This window comes from Chrysoperla carnea, chromosome 1 (genome assembly GCF_905475395.1).
Source record: "Chrysoperla carnea chromosome 1, inChrCarn1.1, whole genome shotgun sequence".
Lineage (NCBI taxonomy): Eukaryota > Metazoa > Arthropoda > Insecta > Neuroptera > Chrysopidae > Chrysoperla > Chrysoperla carnea.
Genome location: NC_058337.1, coordinates 97,227,404 through 97,249,441, shown reverse-complemented (window position 1 = coordinate 97,249,441; position 22,038 = coordinate 97,227,404). Strand labels below are relative to the sequence as shown.

Here is a 22,038-nt window from a genome sequence, read left to right as displayed (position 1 = left end):
ACCAAATTATTTTTTGTTTTTGTTTTTAATGTTTGTACACTTGTTTTGTACATAAGCGAATACGAATAATAAAAAATAAATAATATTCAAATGACAAATAAAAAATATGATTGTTCGAAAAGTACAAACATGGTTTTACGTCGAGCTAATTTACGGGATAGGTAAGATCCGTTTCTTAATAACTCATTGATAATTTAATCTTGTTGTTAAATGACATTTTGACAGAACTATGTGCCTACAAAGTGATACACTTTTACGCTACGATTATAACTAAAAACTATAGTCTCTAATGAAAAAAGGTCTTAAAACTATTTAGGCAAATGCCTAGAAAAAAACAGTAAAAAAAAACAGATATCAACAATTCGATTTTTTCTGTCCCCACGATTTGACAGTAAAATTTCTCTTGTTTACCTTTACGATCTTGAGAGTTTTGAACTGGGATCGTACGCCATCGCTAGGTTGGGATTTACCTTATAACTTTTGATAGGTATCTCTAAGTAAAAAAAAACGGAAATTTGTCAAACGGATAGTCACAGAATACGGGTATAGAACTGCAAGGCCCCTGTGTGTGTGTACAGACAAGCAAAGTGCCAGCACTTTTCCACTAATCAGCACTTGTCTTGCCGACCATGCAAATACCCGGAAATCTAAATACATGACAATCTTTGTGCCTTACGCTAATATTGGAGTACAAGTGACCAAGAATAAATTTTTTTTAAAAATGTGATTTAGAAATTTTCCAAAGTCTGTTTACATTTTGATCGAGTGACATAGTTTTCAATAAACTTTCTCAAACTGAATGGCGTTTGTACGATTTTTTGAAATCAAACAAGTAATTTTTTGAATCATTTTCAAGTGTTAATATGTGTTTTATGTCGAGTATCGTGGTATTTATTTCAACAATTAGTATTTTTCTTTACTGATAGCATATTTTTTTAAATATATACATTTGCCATAAAAAGTCATCCCTTTAAAAAATGTTTAAATATTTTCTAATTTCAAACAGCTGCATCTCCGAGTAAAAGGGTCTAATTAGAATTATCTACAGCCCATTCGAAGCTTATAATTTTTAGTTTTTGAATGCGAAGCTGAAAATTTTGCATCACACTTTTCGCTTTGTTGCGTGATTGGGAAGATAATAAAAGCAATATTATAATTTGTTAAGAACTTTAAAAGCGTACATGGGGCGCAATAATTACTTTGTAAGAAATCCAATATATGTTCTTGTTCGAGAATTCTTAACATAATTATGGACTAAAAAAATAATGGACACTCAATTTTTGAATCTATCCTGTAGAGTATTATTGGTTTATAGCTTCGCGTCGCTTCCATCATTGCGTTAAAAACATTATAAAAATTCAAGCACAGATATTATACTCTTTTATTATCAATGAAAAATTAAGAGCTATTTACCCCGTCACAACCGTGAATCGGCCGAAGTCGATAGTTCAGAAGAAGATACAACATTCTGCTTACAGACTACATATTCGCGATTAAAGTTCGCTATAAAAAATTCTGCTCCCTATCCCAATTTAGAATTACTCAAGGGAGAGTTAAGCCAATATAATTCTATTTTTGATTCGGCCAAATACAACAGCCTGATTGAATACCTCTATTCCAATCTATCTCTCTTGGAGCAGTTTCATCGACACCGCCATGGAAGACTTTAATCGCGAATTGATAAGAATGTTAATCAAATTTAAGTGTTATGTTGTTATTGATTTTACAGTTGTCGAGAACGAGTAAAATTACGCCTGATAGAATGCGGATGGAGAGATCAAGTAAAAATGGCATGCCGTAATTATTTGAATGATCCTAACACTAAACACACATTTGATGAATTAGTACAACATGTAACACCAAAAGCCAGAGAATTAGTACCGATTGCAGTGAAAAAAGAATTATTAACTGATTTACAAGCAGGACTCACTGAATTAGCAGACCTTTAAGAATAAAACACAGCTGAATAAAAATATTTTATTAAAATACTTTATATAATAACAATTGTAAAATATTGCTTATAAATTATTTGTATTATCTAAAAAAATTTTTTTATATCACTCAATTTTTAATGAAAATACAATAAAAATTGGTCGTGTTTCAAAATGAATTTTGTAATGAATGGACTTAATGAATGTTGGTTGCAATGAAATTTATTAATGCTGATAAAAAATTATTAGGGGCACAGGTTCCCCATATACGCAAAAAAATATTTAAATATTATTCAAATTAAAAAAACAATATCTTCCATTGCCCAAGAGTCAAAACAGGCATATTTAAGGGAGGGAAAACTACAATGACTTGCCCCCTCCTTGGTAATCTGTGGCTCCCGAAAATTACTTCTCGAGCCAAGATTTTTTTTTTTTTTGTAAACAATAATCTACTACAGGAATTTCAATCTTCAGTAGAAGGAAATATTAAGTTATTTTAAATCAGAATTAAAAGATCGAACTACTTAAATTAAACTGTGTGCTTTGAAAATGTACTTTGTTTTTTTAAATGTCCTCGATAAAATAACTTATGTTCTTTTTTTTTTTTGTTGGTCTATACCATAGACATAGAAAATGAAAAAAGTATTTCCTATCCAAATTTAAAGTAAATACGGGCAGAAAGTGAGAGAGACAAAGTGATTCTGCGGTCAGTTGATCTTTAATTATCTATATGCTACAAGCCTACAAAAAAAGACAGACAAGTATTGGTCGCACGATCGTTTGGTTAATTTCATGTGGATATTGCTTAATGCTTAGTCCATTCTCTATGTCTATGGTTGATACCATAGATATAGATTTTTATACGCTTTTCAACCGCCAACCCAGTGCCACCCACCTATGAATTCTTTGCGTCGTGAAATATGACAAAATTCATTTGAAGCGTATCCAATGATATGTTTATTAAATTCGTTAAAATTGTACCATTATTCGATTATTGTTTATTTGTTTATTACAATTCTCCACACTTTAATGGTTTGATCTTGACCACAAGTCGTAATGTATTCGGTATTGGAAGACATTGCTATACTCAATACTGGACCTATAAAATAAATTTATAAAATTAAATAATTTGTTTGAAATTATTTTTCTATCCTAGTGTCAAGTGAATGGATTACTTTTAGCTACAGATTTATATAACAAGTCTCTAAGTCTCTTAACTGTTCATTAAAAATCGACCCTATAACTGTTAAAAAATAGTTTATATAATGGAAATCAGAGAGCGTTTTAAAGTGGTAAAATTAAGCTCCATGATGTTGGCACACCATATATGAAATTTTATAATTGATCACCTAGAGTAATTTTTTTATACCATGTATATGAAATATATCAAGGTATTCTAAGTTTAGTCCCAAGTTGTAACTTGGTGATATTGGTATTCAAAAAATCACCTAATTAGTCCATTTCCGGTTGTCTGCCTGTCTGTCTGTCCGTCTGACAACACGATAACTAAAAAACGAAAAAAGATATCAAGTTGAAATTGCGTGCTTAGGACGTAAAAAGTGAGTTCGAGTTCGTAATTGAGCAACATAGGTCAATTGGGTTTCGGGTCCGTAGGAGCCATCTTGTAAACCTTTAGAGATAGAACAAAAGTTTGAATTTAAGAAATGTTCCTTAAAATAAACAACTTATGTTTGAAACATTTTTTCGAAAACATCAGTGTTTACCGTTTTACCATTTACTGTTTGTTTTTAAATAATAAAAATTTAATACCTTGATGTGCAACAACTGTTGATACTAATTTGACTTCAATCATATCCCATATTAATACAGTATTCCAATCAGTTCCCAAAAATAATATCGCACCATTCCATGCAAGACATAATAATTTTTCTGGTACAGCTTTTTGAAATAACATCATTTTAGTTTTTGTATCAATTACACGAAATACACCATCGTCACCACACGATATTAATTTATCACCATCCGGACTAAAGCAAACAGCGTTCACCGAACCATTATGTCGTTGAATTCGATGATTTAAACTAAAATTATCTGTTTCCCATAAAAATAATTCACCATCTAATGTCCCAGTAACTAGTTGTAACGAATCTCTAAAATATTTAAACACATTTAACACAATTTCAACAATTATAATACACTCACCGACACAGAATACATTTGTTAAAAAAATTAATGTAATTTCAGATACCTGTATTTCAAATTCTGTGTTGGTGAGTGTCATTGGTAACATAAAGGATTGTCAAATTTTAATTTGTTTAATCACTTTTGTAATAGTCGAATTTGGATTCGTAGCTTAGTAAATTTACAGTGCTATACTAGATAGTTTATAACACTTTATTACACGATCAGTAATAAAGAAAGTATTATCTCTTTACATGACTATAATGAAAATCCAAGGAAATATTTTACTTCATTGCTTGCTGCATAGCATATTGTCAAAAGATAGATAGATTATATCTGCGATGTCAAACTTTCTTGGGAAATGAAATTTTTTTGTAATTTTGTTATTAGTAACTACAACTATGCAATAGATTGAACTTACGGGCTAAAAGTTACACAAGTGATTTGAGTGTCGTGATTTAACTCAGCAACAAAATTTTGACTAGGTTTTGGTGATTTTTCATGAACTAAATGTAAGTCTTTCCATATATGAACACTGCAATCCCAACTGCCAGATGCTAATAATTTCTTTTCAGTACCACTCCACGATATTACACTAACTGCATCATCATGAGCACGTAATGTAGAACTAACTCGACCACATTGTACATCGTAAAATATTCTGAATAAAAAAAAATGTGTCAAATAAAAGTAACTAATATAATCAAGTCCGTTATTTTAAAGCATTAACCATAGAGTCACGCGCTTTAATGCGAATTTCGACGAATGTGGAACTAAGTATATGATTTTAAAATTTACTTTTACGCTATATAATAATTTAATTGAAAAAAATGACTACTACTTTGTGAGTAAGTCAGTTTTTGGTCTAAATAAATGTGCCATACTAGTGTTACTATATGGACCAAGTGTGTGAAATTTGCGATAAAAAATTACTTTCTCCTTTCTTGGGGGTCATACGGAAACCAGGCAATCATGGCGCTTATTCTTTATAAACGTGAATAACATCATTTCTGATGGTTTTAATCAATATAACAGATACCCTGGAAATTTTGCAGCCGCTCTTGGTCCATAGAATCAAGTGTTGAGGAGTTAATAATTTCCTTACATTGTGTCATCCCAGCAACTCAGAATTAAGGTATTTTTATCAGGCAATTGAATACAACTACTCAGTGCCATTGATCCAACTGTAATACTGCGCAATTGTTTCTTTTGTGAAATGGATAATATTTTTAGAACTGAATCGTGTCCAACAGTAACTATTGTATCATTATCATCATTTATAATAACACTACCAATTCTTTCTTTGTGTCCAGGAAACTGACAATAAGGTGCTAAATTGATTTGCGTTGGCGATAAAGTTGTGCAGCTAAGTATTCCAATTGATTGTGGAATATTTAAATTTCGTCGTCGAGGATGTGGTACAGTGAATACTTGTTTTGGTATCTGTCCAAATTCCATAATTTGTACTTCCAATGCATGACGTTCATTGATTTCATGTATTGAGTCCAAATTGATAGCTCCTTCGTAGCATAAGTAATAAAACACTAAAATTATATTGAAAATCATTAGAAATGAGTTATGTTTGTGATTTAAAACTCTTAGTTCCAAAGCCACAACTTAAACATTAATTTCTTGTGAAACTGAAACATTAAATGGATACGAATTATCTGGAAAAATTCATAACGGGCATTTTTTTGGTAGTTGTAAAACAATTTGTACATGTATGTTTTATGGAAATAGTAAAAATTAGTCATTTCTTTTCTGATTCCATATGTTTTTAAATTAAATTTTATTTATGTTCTCAAAATAATAAATTACACTTGTTGACCTGTGCAAATTTTAATAACTCTCCAAATGGTTATATAATAATCGGAAAATCAGTAATTGCAGCTATTAATTAAAGACACTATATTTTCATTCCTTCAATTTGGCTGCTGCATTCGCTCTCAGTCAGGGCTCGCTTCGATCGCCTTAACCTCCAAATAGACATCTGGTTAAGTAGCGCCTTTCAAACTCACTCAAGGTTTAAAAAATATTTTTTTTAACAAAAACATGAATTTTCAGTAGACATACAAATGGAACAAACTGCAACCCAAATACTTAATGACTAACCAAAACAAAAGAACTCACTTACAATTATTTGCCTTAGCCGCTTCAATCCCACGTTGTTTATAACCAAATACTAAATCAATCCAATGATTGATATTATTTGAAACATATTCAGATTCTAGTGCATCACGTAAAGTTTGAATAAAATGTTCAGGACTTTTTGCCCATGGCGGCAATTTAACATCTCCAACTTTACTACCATCAGATCTATATCCAAAGTTAATACCTTTTGTGTTTAATAAAAAACTGCCACCTTGTTCCGTATCATAAAATTCTGGTATTAATTCTTTAAAATCAGACATATTGTTTATACAATTTTTAAATACATCAGGTATTGAATTAAACATTCGATCAGGATTATCGAATCGACCATTTTGTAAACATAACATATAATGTGGAAATTTACGAACTAAATAAAATATAACCAAGCCCGGTGCAGAATAATGTGATCCATACATAAATTTTGGCGATGGCATTTCTTCATAACGTTCTTTTAATTTACGAAAACGATCTGGATTTAATGCTCCAACTGGTTTTGTTAGATCACGATATATATCTGGATTATTTAGATCAATACTAAACGAATTATAATCGATTAGAATCCATGGAAACACTGGATATTGTGTTAAATCGTTAAATGTACGATCACCCAAACTGAAAATAATATTTATAATTAATTTTATATAATATACAGGGTGCTTTCATATTCAATTTTAGCAAAAACGTGGACTCCGTTTTTAAGTATTTAAAAATAAATAAAACATTTTCAAAATTTTAACTTTAGGACCATCTAGCTTAACTAAATCGACTTATTTTGGGGCTCTTTGTATATTTTTAAATCAATCGTTTTTTTTTTTTTTAAATTGCATCAAAAGAGAAAAAGGATTTTAACTGTTTGAATATTAAAAATTTGAAATAACTCAATGAAAAGATGTTTTCAACATTTTTTGTGATAATCATTTTTCAAGAAATTCAATATTCATCAAGATAATTGAATTCTCCCTTGAGATTCAAAGTGATGGCAGTCCCTGCGAATTTTAGGGAGAAATGAAGGTACTCAATCACTTCCGGCCCTTATAGATAGTTCGAACAATAAGCTACACCTGCGACTATAACCTTAAATTTACAGAATAAGCAAAAAAAACTTGGAACGAATGTTGAACGTCCCTTTAAAGAACCTGTAAAAGTTTTTGAGATTATTGATTACTATTTTCCAAAAAGTATCCAGTGCTAGTTGTGGGAATCCAAGGTTGTAGGCATGGATCCAGATTCCTATTATTTACCATTAAATTGAATTGTAAATAAATTTTTTTGTGATGCGAACAAAACCAGCCAATATGTACTGTGATAAAATCATTAAAAAATATTACCTGTTTAAATAAAGTAAATACTCATAATTTGATATAATCCCATTTTGCCATTGTAGGGTCATTACATCTTGATCTAATTTATCTAACGAAAGCGTTGGTTGTTCTAGAAGTGTTTTATGCATATTATCTCGATCTTGACTTGAACGAAAAGCCACGTATATATGCGATCTCGATAAATTTGTACTTAAATAGTGTAATTCTAAACCCTAAAAAAAATAAAATTATTGATATAAAGTACAGTAGTATCAGTCGAAATTGGTATCAGAAAAAAGATAATTTAATTGCAAAAAGCCTTTAAGAAAAAAAATTAATTTAATTCAAAATAGCTACCATGAACACTTTTCGATAGACTAGCTATCTAGATGTGTTTATCAATCAATAGAATTTCATAAAAAGTTCGTCTTATCTGGTTATCAGATGAGTGAACATTTTCAACCGTCTTCTGTACTATTATTACTTTTATCACCCGAAATTTTTTTAATGAGAACTTTGCCTTTCCAAAATTAAATTTTTATAAACAAAATATTAATTTCTTGGCTAACTTACTACATGTCGAAGTAGGAATCTTCTGGGTATAATTCGTTTGATATCTAATATATTAATTTTTGTAACGGGCACCTAAAATTTAAAATATTTCATCACAATTTTTACAGTTAAGTTTATAAATTATATATCCTAACTAATCATTACTAATAACTGTGTTTGTTACGTTTTTACGCCTAAGCCGCAATATATACTCCGCAAAAGTATTAAAGGATAATTTATTAGACCAAAAATTCTATGACAAATGAACGATTATAAATCTTCAAAAAGTCAATTAGAAAGCTTGTACATTCTTGTTTTTGTATCACCGTCTTATACCGAGAGTTGAAAGGGTGAAAAATGTTAGCCTTTAAAAACTATATGAAGTTTGAAAACGTACAAAAATTATAAAAATTATTTTACAATAAATCCAATTGAAGCACTCGAAAGCTCTTGAGAATGTACACCCAAGACATTCCATTGTGAAAATTTTAATCCTTGACAAAATAAAATTGACATTTCTTAATTTAATCTGCTATATCTCCTGATTTCATATTTTTATACCATGTATATATGAAATATACATAGTATATTAAGTTTAGTCCAAAGTTTGTAACGCTTAAAAATAATGATGCTAGGAACAAAATTTTGTCATAGGTCTTCATAAAATCACCTAATTAGTCCATTTCCGGTTGTCCGTTCGTCCGTCCGTCTGTGGACACGATAGCTCAAAAACGAAAAAAGATATCGAGCTGAAATTTTTACAGCGTACTCAGGACGTAAAAAGTGAGGTCAAGTTCGTAAATGAGCATCATAGTTCAATTGGGTCTTGGGTCCGTAGGACCCATCTTGTAAACCGTTAGAGATAGAACAAAAGTTTAAATGTAAAAAATGTTCCTTATACAAAAATTAAACAACTTTTGTTTGAAACATTTTTTCGTAAACATCACTGTTTACCCGTGAGGGCGCCAATTGGGCGAAAATTTTATAATATGTACTATACTTGATTATCAGTTATGTATGTGTCACATGTTTGTATGTGTAATGTGATAAAGAAATCAACACTGACTATGCATGGTATTTCAACAATTAACTCAGTCAATTGTTTGTTTTCACTTGTTAAAATAATGCAAAGAACACCTATTTTTTCATCATTAGTTATCTAGCGACCTTTTAGTAAAAAATGGCGATATACAAATATCACCCCAGTTTTTTTAATTTTATAGCGTACCCTAAGAGTATGCATAGCGACAGATCGCTGCGATTTTGTTTTCTTAATGTTCCCAGTCTTCAATTTTTTTTTTCAAGTTTAATGAAATTTAATCGTTGAAGAACAGATGTGTGAGTAAAAAATTTAAAACTAAAAATTAAAAAATAATTAAATTGATGAAATTATATATGGGTGTATTTAGCAGGTCAAACCAAATAATTTTTTTCCTTATCACATCCCCTTTAAAATTCATCTCCTATCAAGCTCAAATCATAAATAAAACTCTCAAACGTCCATGTTAACAAAACACCCAACTTTTTTCAAAAAAATGATTTTGTAAGTTTCATTTATTCTGAACTTACCAATTCAACATTATTGTACGGTTGGAAATAAAATCGATCAGTAGACAAAACCACACGCCCAGGATTAATCACTAAAGGACATATTTTATCTGCTGGCATATTCAATAAAATTTTTTCTTGTAAGCCACTCATCCATAATGGATCAAATTTAAATCTTGCATGCCTAGAATGCACAATTGTTGCAATCTATAAAATAAATAATCATTTACTTACAAAAACCATAAAAACGATTTTCTTAAATATTAACTAAATCTAGGTACTATTACAAGGGCGTATAAATCGCCATATCTGTGAAAGCAATTATATCGAGTAGAAAATATACACCTGTAAGGAAAAGAAGGAGACCGATTCCCCACATACGTAAGAAAATTTTATAGAAATTTCACAGATTAAAATTTTTGTTTAAGTTAAAATGTATGTCATTTCATTTATTCCAAAGACGATTTATTTATAATTGAAAATTCATCCCTAATAAATGAAAAACAAAAATTTTTATTCGCTTTATGATATAATGGGATTATATTTGACAACTTATTTTAATTTTCAAACACTACAACAAAAATAGCACCCGAAGAAAGTTTTGATATGGGGCTCCTTCAGGACCAGCTACGCCACCACACTGTTACAAAAGACAATAAGAGAAAAAGGTGAATTCGCACTATATTTTTTTAAATACTCTCTTTTTAAAATATATACTAATTAGTGATTTTTATTAACGAAAATTGATGTTAAAATTGATTTTAATATACATTAATTGAATTTTATTTTATTTATTTCGGCATAAAACATTTTCTTAAAAAAAAAACATAGTCTAAAATTCTAAATGAAATTAACATTTAAGAAATATAAATTTCAAATCTTGGTAGTTTGGCAACAGATTTGCGAATCCAAAAGTTACTCCTCTCTACTGATTTTTTGTTCAACAGATTTTTGATCATTCGAGTATTCTAAAAATACCTGAATTTTATTATTTAGCCTAAAAAAACCCGAAAAAAAAACAATTTTATTTTGAAACTGCTAATATTTAAAATCGGAAATTTCGCATAAAACATTTGTGTTAGCGAATCTTACCATCAGCCAAAAACTTAATATAAATTCTATGCTGTAAATAATTTAATTCCATTGACGCTTATCATGATGATATAATATCAGTATTTTTATAAGACTTTCATGTGTGTGATACACATGAGATTCACTATGCTAAATTTAAGCAAAGCGTACTCCGCGTTTTAATTTGTTTAAAAAAGAAATTTTTTTAATTTCAACTTTAGGGATGTGATTGGCTCAAATGGAACAACTTTGACTAAATTGTAATATTTTGAGACGATCTATATCTGGTAGAGTTTTAGATTGAGTATTCTGTACATCTATCTTAGTGGCCATAACTCTTTAAGAATTGAAAAAAAGTATACGCTCTTAAGGTAGTACCTACACGAAAGTGATATTCCAAGAATTTCTCAAAACTCAGAATATAAAATATTTAATTCATAATACACTTGCTGTTAAAATTAGAAGATGATTTACCATGCCATACATGAGATATTAGCAATTAAAAGTGACGCAATTTGTACGTGTACATGGGAGAAGTGTATAAAAATACACAAATTTACAAATATTATATTTATTTACCAATGAATGACGTCCACCATCTCTATGAAAAACTAATATAATGTAGAATACTATATTTAGAAAATATATAAATAAAAATAAAAATTATTTACCATATAGTTTCGATAAAAAACTTAAATAAATAACTCGTTTTAGCGATGATTTTTGTGGAAAAGATATGAAGACTAATGTTAAAGGCATATGTCATAGTGTGTGTGTTTATATGTATACTAGAATCAGTAGTGAGGAACTACAGTCTTTTGAAAATAATATATGGTATATGTATAATAGTCATAGCACAGTTAATGCACTGAATGATAGTATTAGTCCAAAACTTTTTGACTGGACGGTCGCGGAGGAACTACCTTAAGCTATGTCATTCGAGTCACGGGGGGACACTATGTATATCATTCTTCCACCAATAATGTTTTTTACATACCATTGCATTTTGTTCGGCAGCAGGTAATGTTGCGGCTCTTTGTAATTGTGTAATATGCGGTAAACAGTGTGGTACTTTTGCATAATGTAGTAAAAAAATAAATTCTCTAGATCCTTTAAAAACATATGGTGCAACAATATTCCCTGATAACATTTCCACATATTGACTAGTATTTATAAACAATAAATTATCACTATCCAAAAAGCGATCCCGTTTATTATATTGTTCAATTGTTTTACATTCATTCAGTCGAATTTTTATAATTGGGGCAGTTGAATCTTTTGGATCGAACACTAAGGATTTTGAACACATTTTTAATCGACCCTGTTGCGATACTGTTTCATCGTTTAAATTTACTAAAGTACAACTGAAGTCTTCAAAATATATTTCACCTGGTTCAAGTAATAACAATGAAAACCTAAAAAAATTCTTAATGATATCTCTTTTGTTACTTAGGAAAACAAGTTTATGACGATTACCTTTCTTTCTCCATTTTATACCGAAATTACTATTCACTATTGTATTTCAAAATGATTTTTTTTTCCGTACATAAATATAAACATCGGGTTATTAATCCACGTTATCGTATCTGTCATCAATCAAGACATTTGACCATGTCTATGTTCAATACCTACCTATTTAATTTTTAATATAAAAGAGTGGGATATTTTAATTTTCAAATAAAACTAATCTTGAATGAGTTTCCAGTATCATACTAAGAATAAAATTTTAATTTATTATCAAAAATAATTTCATATTGTCATATTTTGTTTGTAAAATTAGTTTTTATTTTCAAATAACTACTTTCGCAAATTAATTTGTTTGGTTACATTTACTTCTAGTCTATGGAGAGTAGAAGTAGAGGAGCACAATCTCTGTGTTAAAAAAGTGACCCTAAAATTGTTACTCTTCATTTTTCGATTTGTTTTACTATGTTTAACCATATTCCATCATCAAATCGTGAGTCACAGCATTCGATAAATTTTAATGTTACCAAAAAAATGGTCGCAAGGGGATTCCCTCCGTACTTCAATTTTTTGGGATAAATATACGACATACCCTTCTTTGTATATTGATACAGTAAAATTTGTTTGTCTCCAAGACAACAAGCTAGAATGATGATGAATTAAATTACAAAAAAGGCGAATTAATTAACATAAAAATTTCACTTTTTAGACTTCTTTATCTCGAAAACCAAGCCAAAATTCGAAAATGGGTATTCTTCATTTTCGCTTTATATAAATGTGTTTGATCATATTCTGTAGTCAAATCGTGGCGCCACAGTTATCGTACTCTATTATAGCCCCTTTATTTATTGCTATTTTGTGGACCCTTTTGAATCAGTGATAATAGATTGTGCTCCTTTACTTCTACACTCCATGGTTAGGATTAGCAGTAAGTCTGACCACGTGGCCTAATTTGACACTTAACGACTTAACGACAAGTGTCAGCATGAAAACACAAATAAACTCTTAGCCTAATACACGACTGTGGCTGTCATGAAGGTTATAGAACAGGAGAAAGATCGCTATGTACTAAAGCATTAGCGTACCTGTCCCTAAAAATTTGTAGAATTTATAGTTCATTTTTAAGCCACCAGCCGCGCTGTCATCAAGAAGTAGTATCTGTGAAGTTAGCTGTTGTTGTTAGCATAATGTACAAATTGATATATCATTTGAAATTAGCGCACAACAGCCCGCTTTTATTGATACTACGTATTGATCGCAGCGCCTCACTTATTTTATCCATATTTCGGGGACAATATTTTCTATAGCGATCGTTCTCCTGCCTATATGCTTCATGGTGGCTGTAGTTAATATGGTTAAAGATAATGAATCGCTGAATCGTTTACGTCTAAATTTTCGGTTTTTAATTTTAAATACTACTCGAATCCATTTTTATATTTTCAAAAATGAATGATAAGAATTTTTTTAATACTTAGTTAAAATATTATTCCTTTAAAATTATGTAAAAAATACAGGTGAAAATATAAAGACAGAAAAATTAAGTTCCGAGCTGATAATTAAGCATGAAGATAATGATGAAATGTTTGTCTATTCAGTCATAACATGTATGGCGAGGCGATTTTGATTATAAAACGCAAATCATAGAAAAGGAACGAATTATTCATTCTGAGCTAATAATAAAATTTGAAGATTACAATGAAGTGTTGAATGTAACTAATCTAATCGTGGTAAAAAAGAAGACTATTGTTGCGTGTTTGTGAAAAAATATTTGTCTGCATTATTTCAACATCAACGAATTCATACCGGGGAAAGACGTTTTTCGTGTAATGTGTGTGATAAAAAACCCTCTAGCACATTTTAGACAAATATTCGAATTCATACTGGTAAAAGACCTTACTTATGTGGAGTTTGTGATAAGAAATTTAGGCACCGAAACTCATTGGTTGGCCACGAAAGAGCTCATTCAAGGGGAAAATCATTCAAATGTGATATTTGCGTAAAAATATTAAACAACCAAACAAATTTAATCAAACATATACAAATTCATATAGAATCTCCATACGCATGACAAGACTGCGATCGAATTTTTACTCATAAAAACGGATTCAACGATCATGAACATAAAATTATTATTTTTAAATTAAGAAACAAGTGTCGTCTTGGAATATTCTTTAATTACAGGTCTCATAAAGGAATAAGCAGCTGCGAGTCAAAAAACCACAGTCTAGTCCTAGCGAAACTACAAATTACATGCGCGCGCATCACATATTTTTTAAATATAAACTAGAAGACCCGATTTTTAAATATATAAACTAAAAGACTTCGTTTCACCTTAATTTATTTAATTGTAACTATTAATCAGCGATTATTAATCTTAACTAACCTGCAGCTCCAAATCATTAATAGCTATACTCTGCTGAGCCCGCCCGCTAAGTCCGTTAAGCCCACCCGCATCTCGCCCTCCCTGCTTAGCCCGCCCGCTAAACAAAGAATCATTTAAGAGTTTTTCTGACTTATTTATTCGCTCTGGATAGACGCCCGATTGTACATTTTTTATAATTTGTGTAAGTGATCTACTTAGATATACCTACGTGTTTTCCAAGATGGTGGCTGAAGCTCACGCCCCTTCGTCCCGCCAATTTGAATTTATACTCGGAAGATACTCCTAGACATATTCCAACACGAAAAAAATTTCTGCAATAAATTGCAGAAAAAAAAACCCGGTTATTGGCCTACTGTATATATGAAATATATATTAAGTATACTAACCTTAATCACCTAAGTAGTCCATTTCCGTTTGCCTGTGAACAAGACAACTCAAAAAACGAAAAGATATCAAGCTGAAATTTTTATAGCATACTTAAGACGTAAAATGTGAAATTGAGTTCGTAAATAAGCAACATAGATCAATTGGGTCTTGGCTCTTGTAAACAGTTAGAAATAGAAAGCAATTTTAAATGTCAAAATGTTCCTTATACAAAAATTAACGACTTTTGTTTGAAACATTTTTTTGTAAACATAATTCTGCAAAACTATAAAAGATAGGAAGTTGCAATTTGCAGATAGCTTCAACTACTAGTGATCTTGTGAAAGATTCTCGAAAAACAAAAAATTATAGAAAATATTTTTCAAGGCGGTCTTTCGGATGCTATTTGTTGGTTTTTAAACTTTTCTAATGTATTAAAAATAATGCAAGCACTGACATTCAACTTATTATACAGGGCATTTCAAGATGAACTCAGTCAATAGTTTCTTTTCATCTATTTTATAATTAAACCATAATGAAAATCGTCAGAGTAGGCTAGATTTATTTTCTGAAGGAATTTATATAAATGGAATTTGTTTCGTCTGGATTTATTACCGGTCAATAAAAGTTAAAATGTATGAATTGGATTTCCCTACAAAAACATTTAAATATACTATTTTTAAGTGAATTTTTTTTTATGTAGATACATATTGTTTACTGTTAATATTCCGAAGATAAGTCAAAAGTTCGGCAAGACGCCTTAAAAACTTCGAGACTTTATTTTATAACAAAAAAAAAAAGATGGATGCTGTCTCCATCTTTTTTTTGCTATATCTGCATAATTATTAGGGAATCATTCGAAAAATGTACATTGATAGTAATTTTACTTCAGATAAATTAAAAAATTTAAATCAACATAATTTTAGTAATTTTTTTATTGGTTCACAAAATATTATAATAATAATTGTAAAAAGTTATCGATTTGATTAATAAAGAAAATTGAATTATTAAAATTAAACAGAAAATAGGATTATTATTTTTTCTGTTTTTTCTTTTCAGCCTCTTCTTCTTTTTCTTTTTCAATTTCTGCTACATATTTATCAATCGAATCGCAATCTAACATTTGAAGTGGTTTATTTCGTCTCATGACTGCAATTTCTAAATTTTTCTGACCGGATTGTACAACTTCTAACAATGCTCTAATGGCTAATTTTACTGCACCATTTTCCGTTGATACTTCTTCGGGTGTATAATATTTTTCCAAAAATTCACGAACAGTTTTCGCAGATCGTCCTGTAGCGTTTGCTTTCCATTCATAATATATACCTGATGGTTCTGTTTGATACAAATGGGGTTGACCATCGTAATCAAATCCCCCTAATAGGCATGAAATTCCAAAGGGTCTACGACCGTTACTCTGAGTATACTTTTGTTTTAAGCCTGCTATGTAACGTGTAATGTATTCTAATGTAACCGGATCTTCTACTGTTAGTTTATGAGACTGGCATTCAATTTGTGCCCGATTTATTAAAATTCGAGCATCTGCTGTTAATCCCGCAAATGCCATTACAACATGATCATCTAAAAGACAAATTTTTCGCACGGTACGTTCCTCTTGTAATTTTGCAACTGATTTTTTTTCAACGCCTAATACAACGACATCATTTCCCCGAACTCCAACCTTATGGTAACAAAAGTTTTTATTATTTTATATTATTGTATTACGAAAAGTGCTGAGCAATGAATGAATATTTACCGCAGTTGATCCTTTCCTAACAGCTTCTTGTGCATATTCTACTTGTAATAAATGACCATCAGGAGAAAATACAGTAATTGCTCGATCGTATCGTGAAGAGCTCATTTTTAATTTTTATTTTACTAATAAACTTTGTAAACTGTAATTGAAAATAACCTCAACCGGCCAAACACAACTTGCAGAGTAATAATGGTTGCGTTCATTTGACAGCACAGATGTTGCTCTACAGATAAACAAAGGAGGGGAGTATGAAGTTTCCATAAGCATAGTAATGTCTATGGAAGTTTCATAAGTTGAATAAATTGATGAATCATTTGAAATTGAAAAGTTTGTAATGTTTTTTATTTTGTTCGTTTGGCCTTATATCTGACTAGTAAACATAAACAAAGATTGGTGTAATAAAAAATATATTTTCTAAAGACGTCCAGACAGATTTACGAAGAATAAGAAAATAAAAATAATAGTCGGATTTGATGGAATTATCTCGGAATTTTCAGAAATTTTTATTTGGAAGACCGGCTCCCCGGAAGACCTAATGCGGGCACCCAAAAAAGTCAACAAAATGTTCTATTCATTTGGCACCCGTTATTTTTCTGTAGTTAGGATAATATAAGAGATAGATAAAAGGATAATGTGCGATACCGCCAAATTGAAATTCACAGAAAGTTCGAACCCTATTAACGGACTATAATGTGCATATTTTTGCTGTTCAAGTCCAATGTTATAATTGCAATTAGCAATTTTTTTTAAAGTTCAAATTGATATATCACAAAATAAACATGAATGGAAACTATTATACAAGGCTAGGATTTTGTTGTTTGAAGGAATTTCAACAATAAATTTAAGATCCAAAATCCGTCCGTTCCAAAATCCGACCCAGTTAAAAGGAAGATAAGTTAGTTGAAATAACATAAATAAGTATTAATATACAGGGTGAAAATGAAGTGAATAGTAGAAAAAATAATGGAGAGGGAGATGAAATTCTAAGAAAAAAGTTTCTTGGCGTTTTTCGATCTAACGAAAGTTAATGAGTTAGTTTCGTTAATTATTATTTTTATTTTCAAGAATTTTTTTATTATACAAGGAAAACTAAAATTTTTATTATATACATAGCTGTAGTAATTTTAATTTACTATCATACCATTTTTCGCTTTAAATAATCACATAAATAAGTTTAATAATCACAAAGAAAGTTGCGTTCAAAGTTTTGGAACAATTTCAACAATTGATACGAGTAACCTAAGGCGTAAATCGTGATGGGCAGCATGATAGCTTGTATTTAGGAACATATATGTTTATATTATTACTACAGTCCTGACTCATTTTTCGGACTAATTATCGGTCTATAACTATTACACCTTTAACTATTAATGGTAGCAAATTCAAAATTGTTTTCAAAAAATTAGGATAACAAATGTAAAAACAAAATATGAACTATGTTTATTTGAAATTAAATAGCATTTATTTATCATAATATGATTAGAAAATTGGCTTAACTCAAAAGTAGCATAAATATTAAAACATTTGACATTTGTTAACAAAGTGGTAGCAAATATTAGTATTGTAAAATAAAGACACGTGTATTTTATTTCAACCAATCATAAATTTACACACATGAGAGGTGTATGGTCGGCGTATGATGGCAGCGTCTAGTGTGTGGTTATTACTTTTTATAAATTCAATTTTTTGTTTATTAATTGTGCTAGCGGGTAGAGACTTTTATGCGATTTTAGATGTACCAAAAAATGCAAATACAAATCAAATTAAAAAAGCGTACAGAAAGTTAGCTAAAGAGCTACATCCTGACAAGAATCAAGATGATCCAAATGCATCTCAAAAGTTTCAAGATTTGGGCGCTGCGTATGAAGTTCTGTCCGATCCAGAAAAACGTAAGAAATATGATAGATGTGGCGAAGATTGCTTAAAACAAGATGGTCAAATGAATAATATGGATCCGTTTGCTAGTTTCTTTGGTGACTTTGGTTTCCCGTTCGGTAATAGTGAACAATCTCATGAAACTCCAAGGGGAGCTAACATTGTAATGGATGTGTTTGTTACTCTGGAAGAATTATACAGTGGAACGTTTATTGAGGTAATTGTTTAAGTGCAGTAGTTATATTTAAAGTACCAAGTCCCTGTATTCATAGTTGATCCTCAAACTTAAGGGACAAGGGTCTCTTCATTAAGAACTCCTTATTTATAAGGGACACTCATTTCCAATTGCATTTCTAAATATCTGCTATACATACCCGTTTCTACACAGTCTCACTAGAGGGGTAGTTTTTTAGGAGCTTTTGTCTGTAAATTAAAAGACGAAAACACGCGTGGACTAAAATTATAGCATATTTTAATAGTTTGTTTGTCATTTCCAAATGCGAAACATTTTTTACAACTACAGGCATTGATGTTTATTTACGAAGGGATTTTACAACTTTCCTCAAGGAAAGAAATCGAAGTGCTCATTAGCACTCATTCGGCTTCTGATGGTTTTAATTACGAAATGAACTAGGGGAATGGGCGAATCAATGAGATGCTCTCATTCATCTTCTGAAGATTTTAATTGTGAAATGAACTAGGGAAATGGATTAACCAACGATTGGCTTTCATTATTTAATTAAGGTTTAACTATGAATGCGGACCTGAAATTATATCTCGCGACAGTATGAATTCAGCTGCCAAAAGCGCATCTTTTACATGCCATAATTTATCATATGTAACTCCATTTTTGTTTGAACATTTCTTTTTTATTTTTTGAAATTTGATTTTTCTGTCTTGATGTAATTACGACTTCGATTGGTTGAGTTTGTCGATAATTGAGGAGATTGGTTGGGTTCTGCAGTTTTTAGCTCTTGCGTTCAAAAATGAGACACTATTACAGAAATCGGAAACAATATTCACCCGATATTTTCTTTTACAACTATGCTAATTACAGTTAATGAAGTAATGTACAGTGAAATTAAATTTAAATCTGATAACATTTGAATGTGACACAGTCGGTATGATTATCGGCAGCCTGAGCTCATACTGTCACGAGTCACTCGTGTTTAATCTTGGAAACAACAATTCACCATTTTGAATTGTTGATTTTGAATTTTCTAATGATATTGAATTAAGATTTATCCATAAGTATCTTAAGATCAAAATTTTGAATTTGCTTTGTTTCGCTGTCTATTATACAGTGTGTCGCATTTAAGATGAAGACACCCTCACACTTTCGTCATTTATAAGAATATCGATTGGAAAATTTGCAGAGTCATATAGGGAGTGGGTTACATTTTTTAAAATAGTTAAAAGAAACCTGAACCTTAAACTGAGCCTACTACAAATTGACAAATAGGGCAAATTCCTAAAATTTTATCTAGCGCCAGAGATGGTTAGAGATATCGAAAATAAGTTGCTTAGAACATTTTTTTATGCCCCATATACCGATTTTCATGACAAACTTCACATTTTTAATTTTTCATTATTTTGATCTTTACTCAAAATTATTTACAAGTGTATTATAGTTGTGCTAAATAATTAAAAAAACATTTTTATAATTTTAGATAACACGAAATAAACCAGTTATGAAACCAGCAAAAGGTACAAGAAAATGTAACTGTCGACAAGAAATGGTGACGAGAAATTTAGGTCCCGGCCGTTTTCAAATGATTCAACAGACTGTGTGTGACGAATGTCCAAACGTCAAATTTGTAAGTGAGGAACGCACTCTTGAAATTGAAATTGAACCAGGTATGGTCGATGGTCAAGAAACGAAATTTTCTGGTGAAGGTGAACCACATATTGATGGGGAACCAGGTGATCTCATTTTAAAAGTAAAAACAACACCTCATCCCATCTTTGAACGAAGAGGTGATGATCTCTACACAAATATTACAATCAGTTTACAGGTAAATTATAAGAATTTCAATAATATAGAATAATATATATCAATTTAAATCTATATTAGTACATTTTTACAAATATATATTTAGATTAATATGTATGCTGTACACAATAAAAATATTTAGCTAAATTTATGAAAAAAATGATTATTAAATAGCGTCTTTAAAATAAGGGTAATTACGATTAGCTTATTTATACTGACGTTTTTATATAATACAAAAATTGATTTTGGAAATTAGGGAAAAATCGAAATTTAATTGTAAAAGAAATGCTTTTGATCAATTAAATCATTGGTTGCTGATGTATTCTAATATAAAATGTTTGCCCCTGATTCCTTCAAATTATTCGTATCACGGATCTAGTAATTATAGTAGGGATGTAGTATAAAGTCCTACTTTAGACGAAGGGGTCTTTTGCGGGAAATTCAAATAGAACGATAATACTGCGTGTGTTTTAGATTCTGCATGCGCCTAGTTAACAGCCAATAGAGAGTAGGCACAATGATACCCTGCCTCTTCCTCCTGAGTGAGACTCATCTCACTCGGTTATACTAAATCCCTTTTAAAATATTCCTATATCCATGGTACTAAGTCAACATCGGTACTGAATCCATTAATAAATTAAATAATTCATTGATTGTTTTTTTTTAGGATGCGTTAACTGGTTTTTCATTAGATTTAAAACATTTAGACGGACATGTAGTAACAATAACACGTGAAAAAGTAACATGGCCTGGTGCTAGGATACGTAAGAAGGGTGAAGGAATGCCAAATTATGAGAATAATAATTTACATGGAATTTTGTATATAACGATAGATGTTGAATTTCCAAAGCAAGATTTTACTCCTGAAGAAAAAGAAGGTATGTTTGAATTATCAATTTTAATATTGTTGTATACATTTTACATCAATAAAATTAAATTAAAATAGAGCTGATCGTTAAATGGATTATTTTGCATCTAAAATCCTAGTATTAGTAATCAGCTCGAACTGTTTCAAGCTCTTCGAAAAGTAGGGAAGCGTAACAGATTCAGCGTAGTAAGGCTCATCTCAAGTAGTAAAGAGGACTTCGAATAGGGCCCTGCCTAAACCGTGCTAAAACACTCAGATCTGGTATGGAAGTCTTTGACTTCACGAACAATTATTTTTTCTGTGAGAACGTTGCAAATGCCACTTTCATGAAACAGAAATTAAAGAAATTTATTGACTTCCTCGTATCATTAAATTTTATTATAATTTTGATCTATTTTTGTTTCAGACATAAAACAATTATTAAAACAGTCGCCTGTAAACAAAATTTACAATGGTTTAAGAGGATTTTAATAACTCAGTCCATCTCTTATGCAGTTGAGTAATTGTAAATAGAGTGTGTGATTTTGAAATAAAAATAGTCTTAATTTTTAATTATATTATTGTAAATTATTATTTAAATTAAATAATTATTCCTATCGTATTTTGTAAATTTTGAATTATTTATAAGAATAAATAATAA

The 22,038-nt window shown here is 30.2% G+C and overlaps 4 protein-coding genes across 4 annotated transcripts; 2 read left to right on the top strand and 2 right to left on the bottom strand.

The window, feature by feature from the left end:
* The first annotated feature begins 8 nt into the window (after window positions 1-8).
* Window positions 9-2,291, top strand: LOC123305856 (transcription and mRNA export factor ENY2). The gene is made up of 2 exons (XM_044887691.1): window positions 9-161; window positions 1,730-2,291. Exons 1-2 carry the CDS (start codon window positions 91-93, stop codon window positions 1,947-1,949), a joined length of 291 nt encoding a protein of 96 aa, XP_044743626.1. The 5' UTR covers window positions 9-90; the 3' UTR covers window positions 1,950-2,291.
* Window positions 2,292-2,914: 623 nt separating this feature from the next.
* On the bottom strand, window positions 2,915-12,411 carry LOC123305852 (protein FAN-like). Its single transcript, XM_044887687.1, has 10 exons — window positions 12,173-12,411; window positions 11,694-12,111; window positions 9,647-9,832; window positions 8,099-8,170; window positions 7,553-7,758; window positions 6,208-6,836; window positions 5,179-5,617; window positions 4,495-4,734; window positions 3,702-4,042; window positions 2,915-3,030 (listed from the first exon to the last, which is right to left on the bottom strand). Exons 1-10 carry the CDS (start codon window positions 12,184-12,186, stop codon window positions 2,930-2,932), a joined length of 2,646 nt encoding a protein of 881 aa, XP_044743622.1. The 5' UTR covers window positions 12,187-12,411; the 3' UTR covers window positions 2,915-2,929.
* Window positions 12,412-15,939: 3,528 nt separating this feature from the next.
* LOC123305855 (proteasome subunit alpha type-7-1) lies at window positions 15,940-16,872 on the bottom strand. The gene is made up of 2 exons (XM_044887690.1): window positions 16,663-16,872; window positions 15,940-16,587 (listed from the first exon to the last, which is right to left on the bottom strand). Exons 1-2 carry the CDS (start codon window positions 16,765-16,767, stop codon window positions 15,940-15,942), a joined length of 753 nt encoding a protein of 250 aa, XP_044743625.1. The 5' UTR covers window positions 16,768-16,872.
* Window positions 16,873-18,235: 1,363 nt separating this feature from the next.
* On the top strand, window positions 18,236-21,935 carry LOC123305854 (dnaJ homolog shv). Its single transcript, XM_044887689.1, has 4 exons — window positions 18,236-18,754; window positions 20,208-20,552; window positions 21,198-21,408; window positions 21,805-21,935. The coding sequence occupies exons 1-4, from the start codon at window positions 18,299-18,301 to the stop codon at window positions 21,867-21,869; spliced, it is 1,077 nt and encodes a 358-aa protein (XP_044743624.1). The 5' UTR covers window positions 18,236-18,298; the 3' UTR covers window positions 21,870-21,935.
* The last annotated feature ends 103 nt before the right edge of the window (window positions 21,936-22,038 follow it).

Coding starts and splice junctions, on each gene's coding strand:
- LOC123305856 (XM_044887691.1), top strand. CDS start 91: ATGACAAATAAAAAATATGATTGTTCGAAAAGTACAAACATGGTTTTA. Junction 162..1,729: donor CGAGCTAATTTACGGGATAG/GTAAGATCCGTT, acceptor TTGATTTTACAG/TTGTCGAGAACGAGTAAAAT.
- LOC123305852 (XM_044887687.1), bottom strand. Junction 8,171..9,646: donor CGTACAATAATGTTGAATTG/GTAAGTTCAGAA, acceptor TTTAAATTTTAG/GTGCCCGTTACAAAAATTAA. Junction 5,618..6,207: donor AGCGGCTAAGGCAAATAATT/GTAAGTGAGTTC, acceptor ATATAATTTTAG/TGTTTTATTACTTATGCTAC.
- LOC123305855 (XM_044887690.1), bottom strand. CDS start 16,767: ATGAGCTCTTCACGATACGATCGAGCAATTACTGTATTTTCTCCTGAT. Junction 16,588..16,662: donor TTAGGAAAGGATCAACTGCG/GTAAATATTCAT, acceptor TGTTACCATAAG/GTTGGAGTTCGGGGAAATGA.
- LOC123305854 (XM_044887689.1), top strand. CDS start 18,299: ATGATGGCAGCGTCTAGTGTGTGGTTATTACTTTTTATAAATTCAATT. Junction 18,755..20,207: donor ACAGTGGAACGTTTATTGAG/GTAATTGTTTAA, acceptor TTATAATTTTAG/ATAACACGAAATAAACCAGT. Junction 21,409..21,804: donor TACTCCTGAAGAAAAAGAAG/GTATGTTTGAAT, acceptor TTTTTGTTTCAG/ACATAAAACAATTATTAAAA.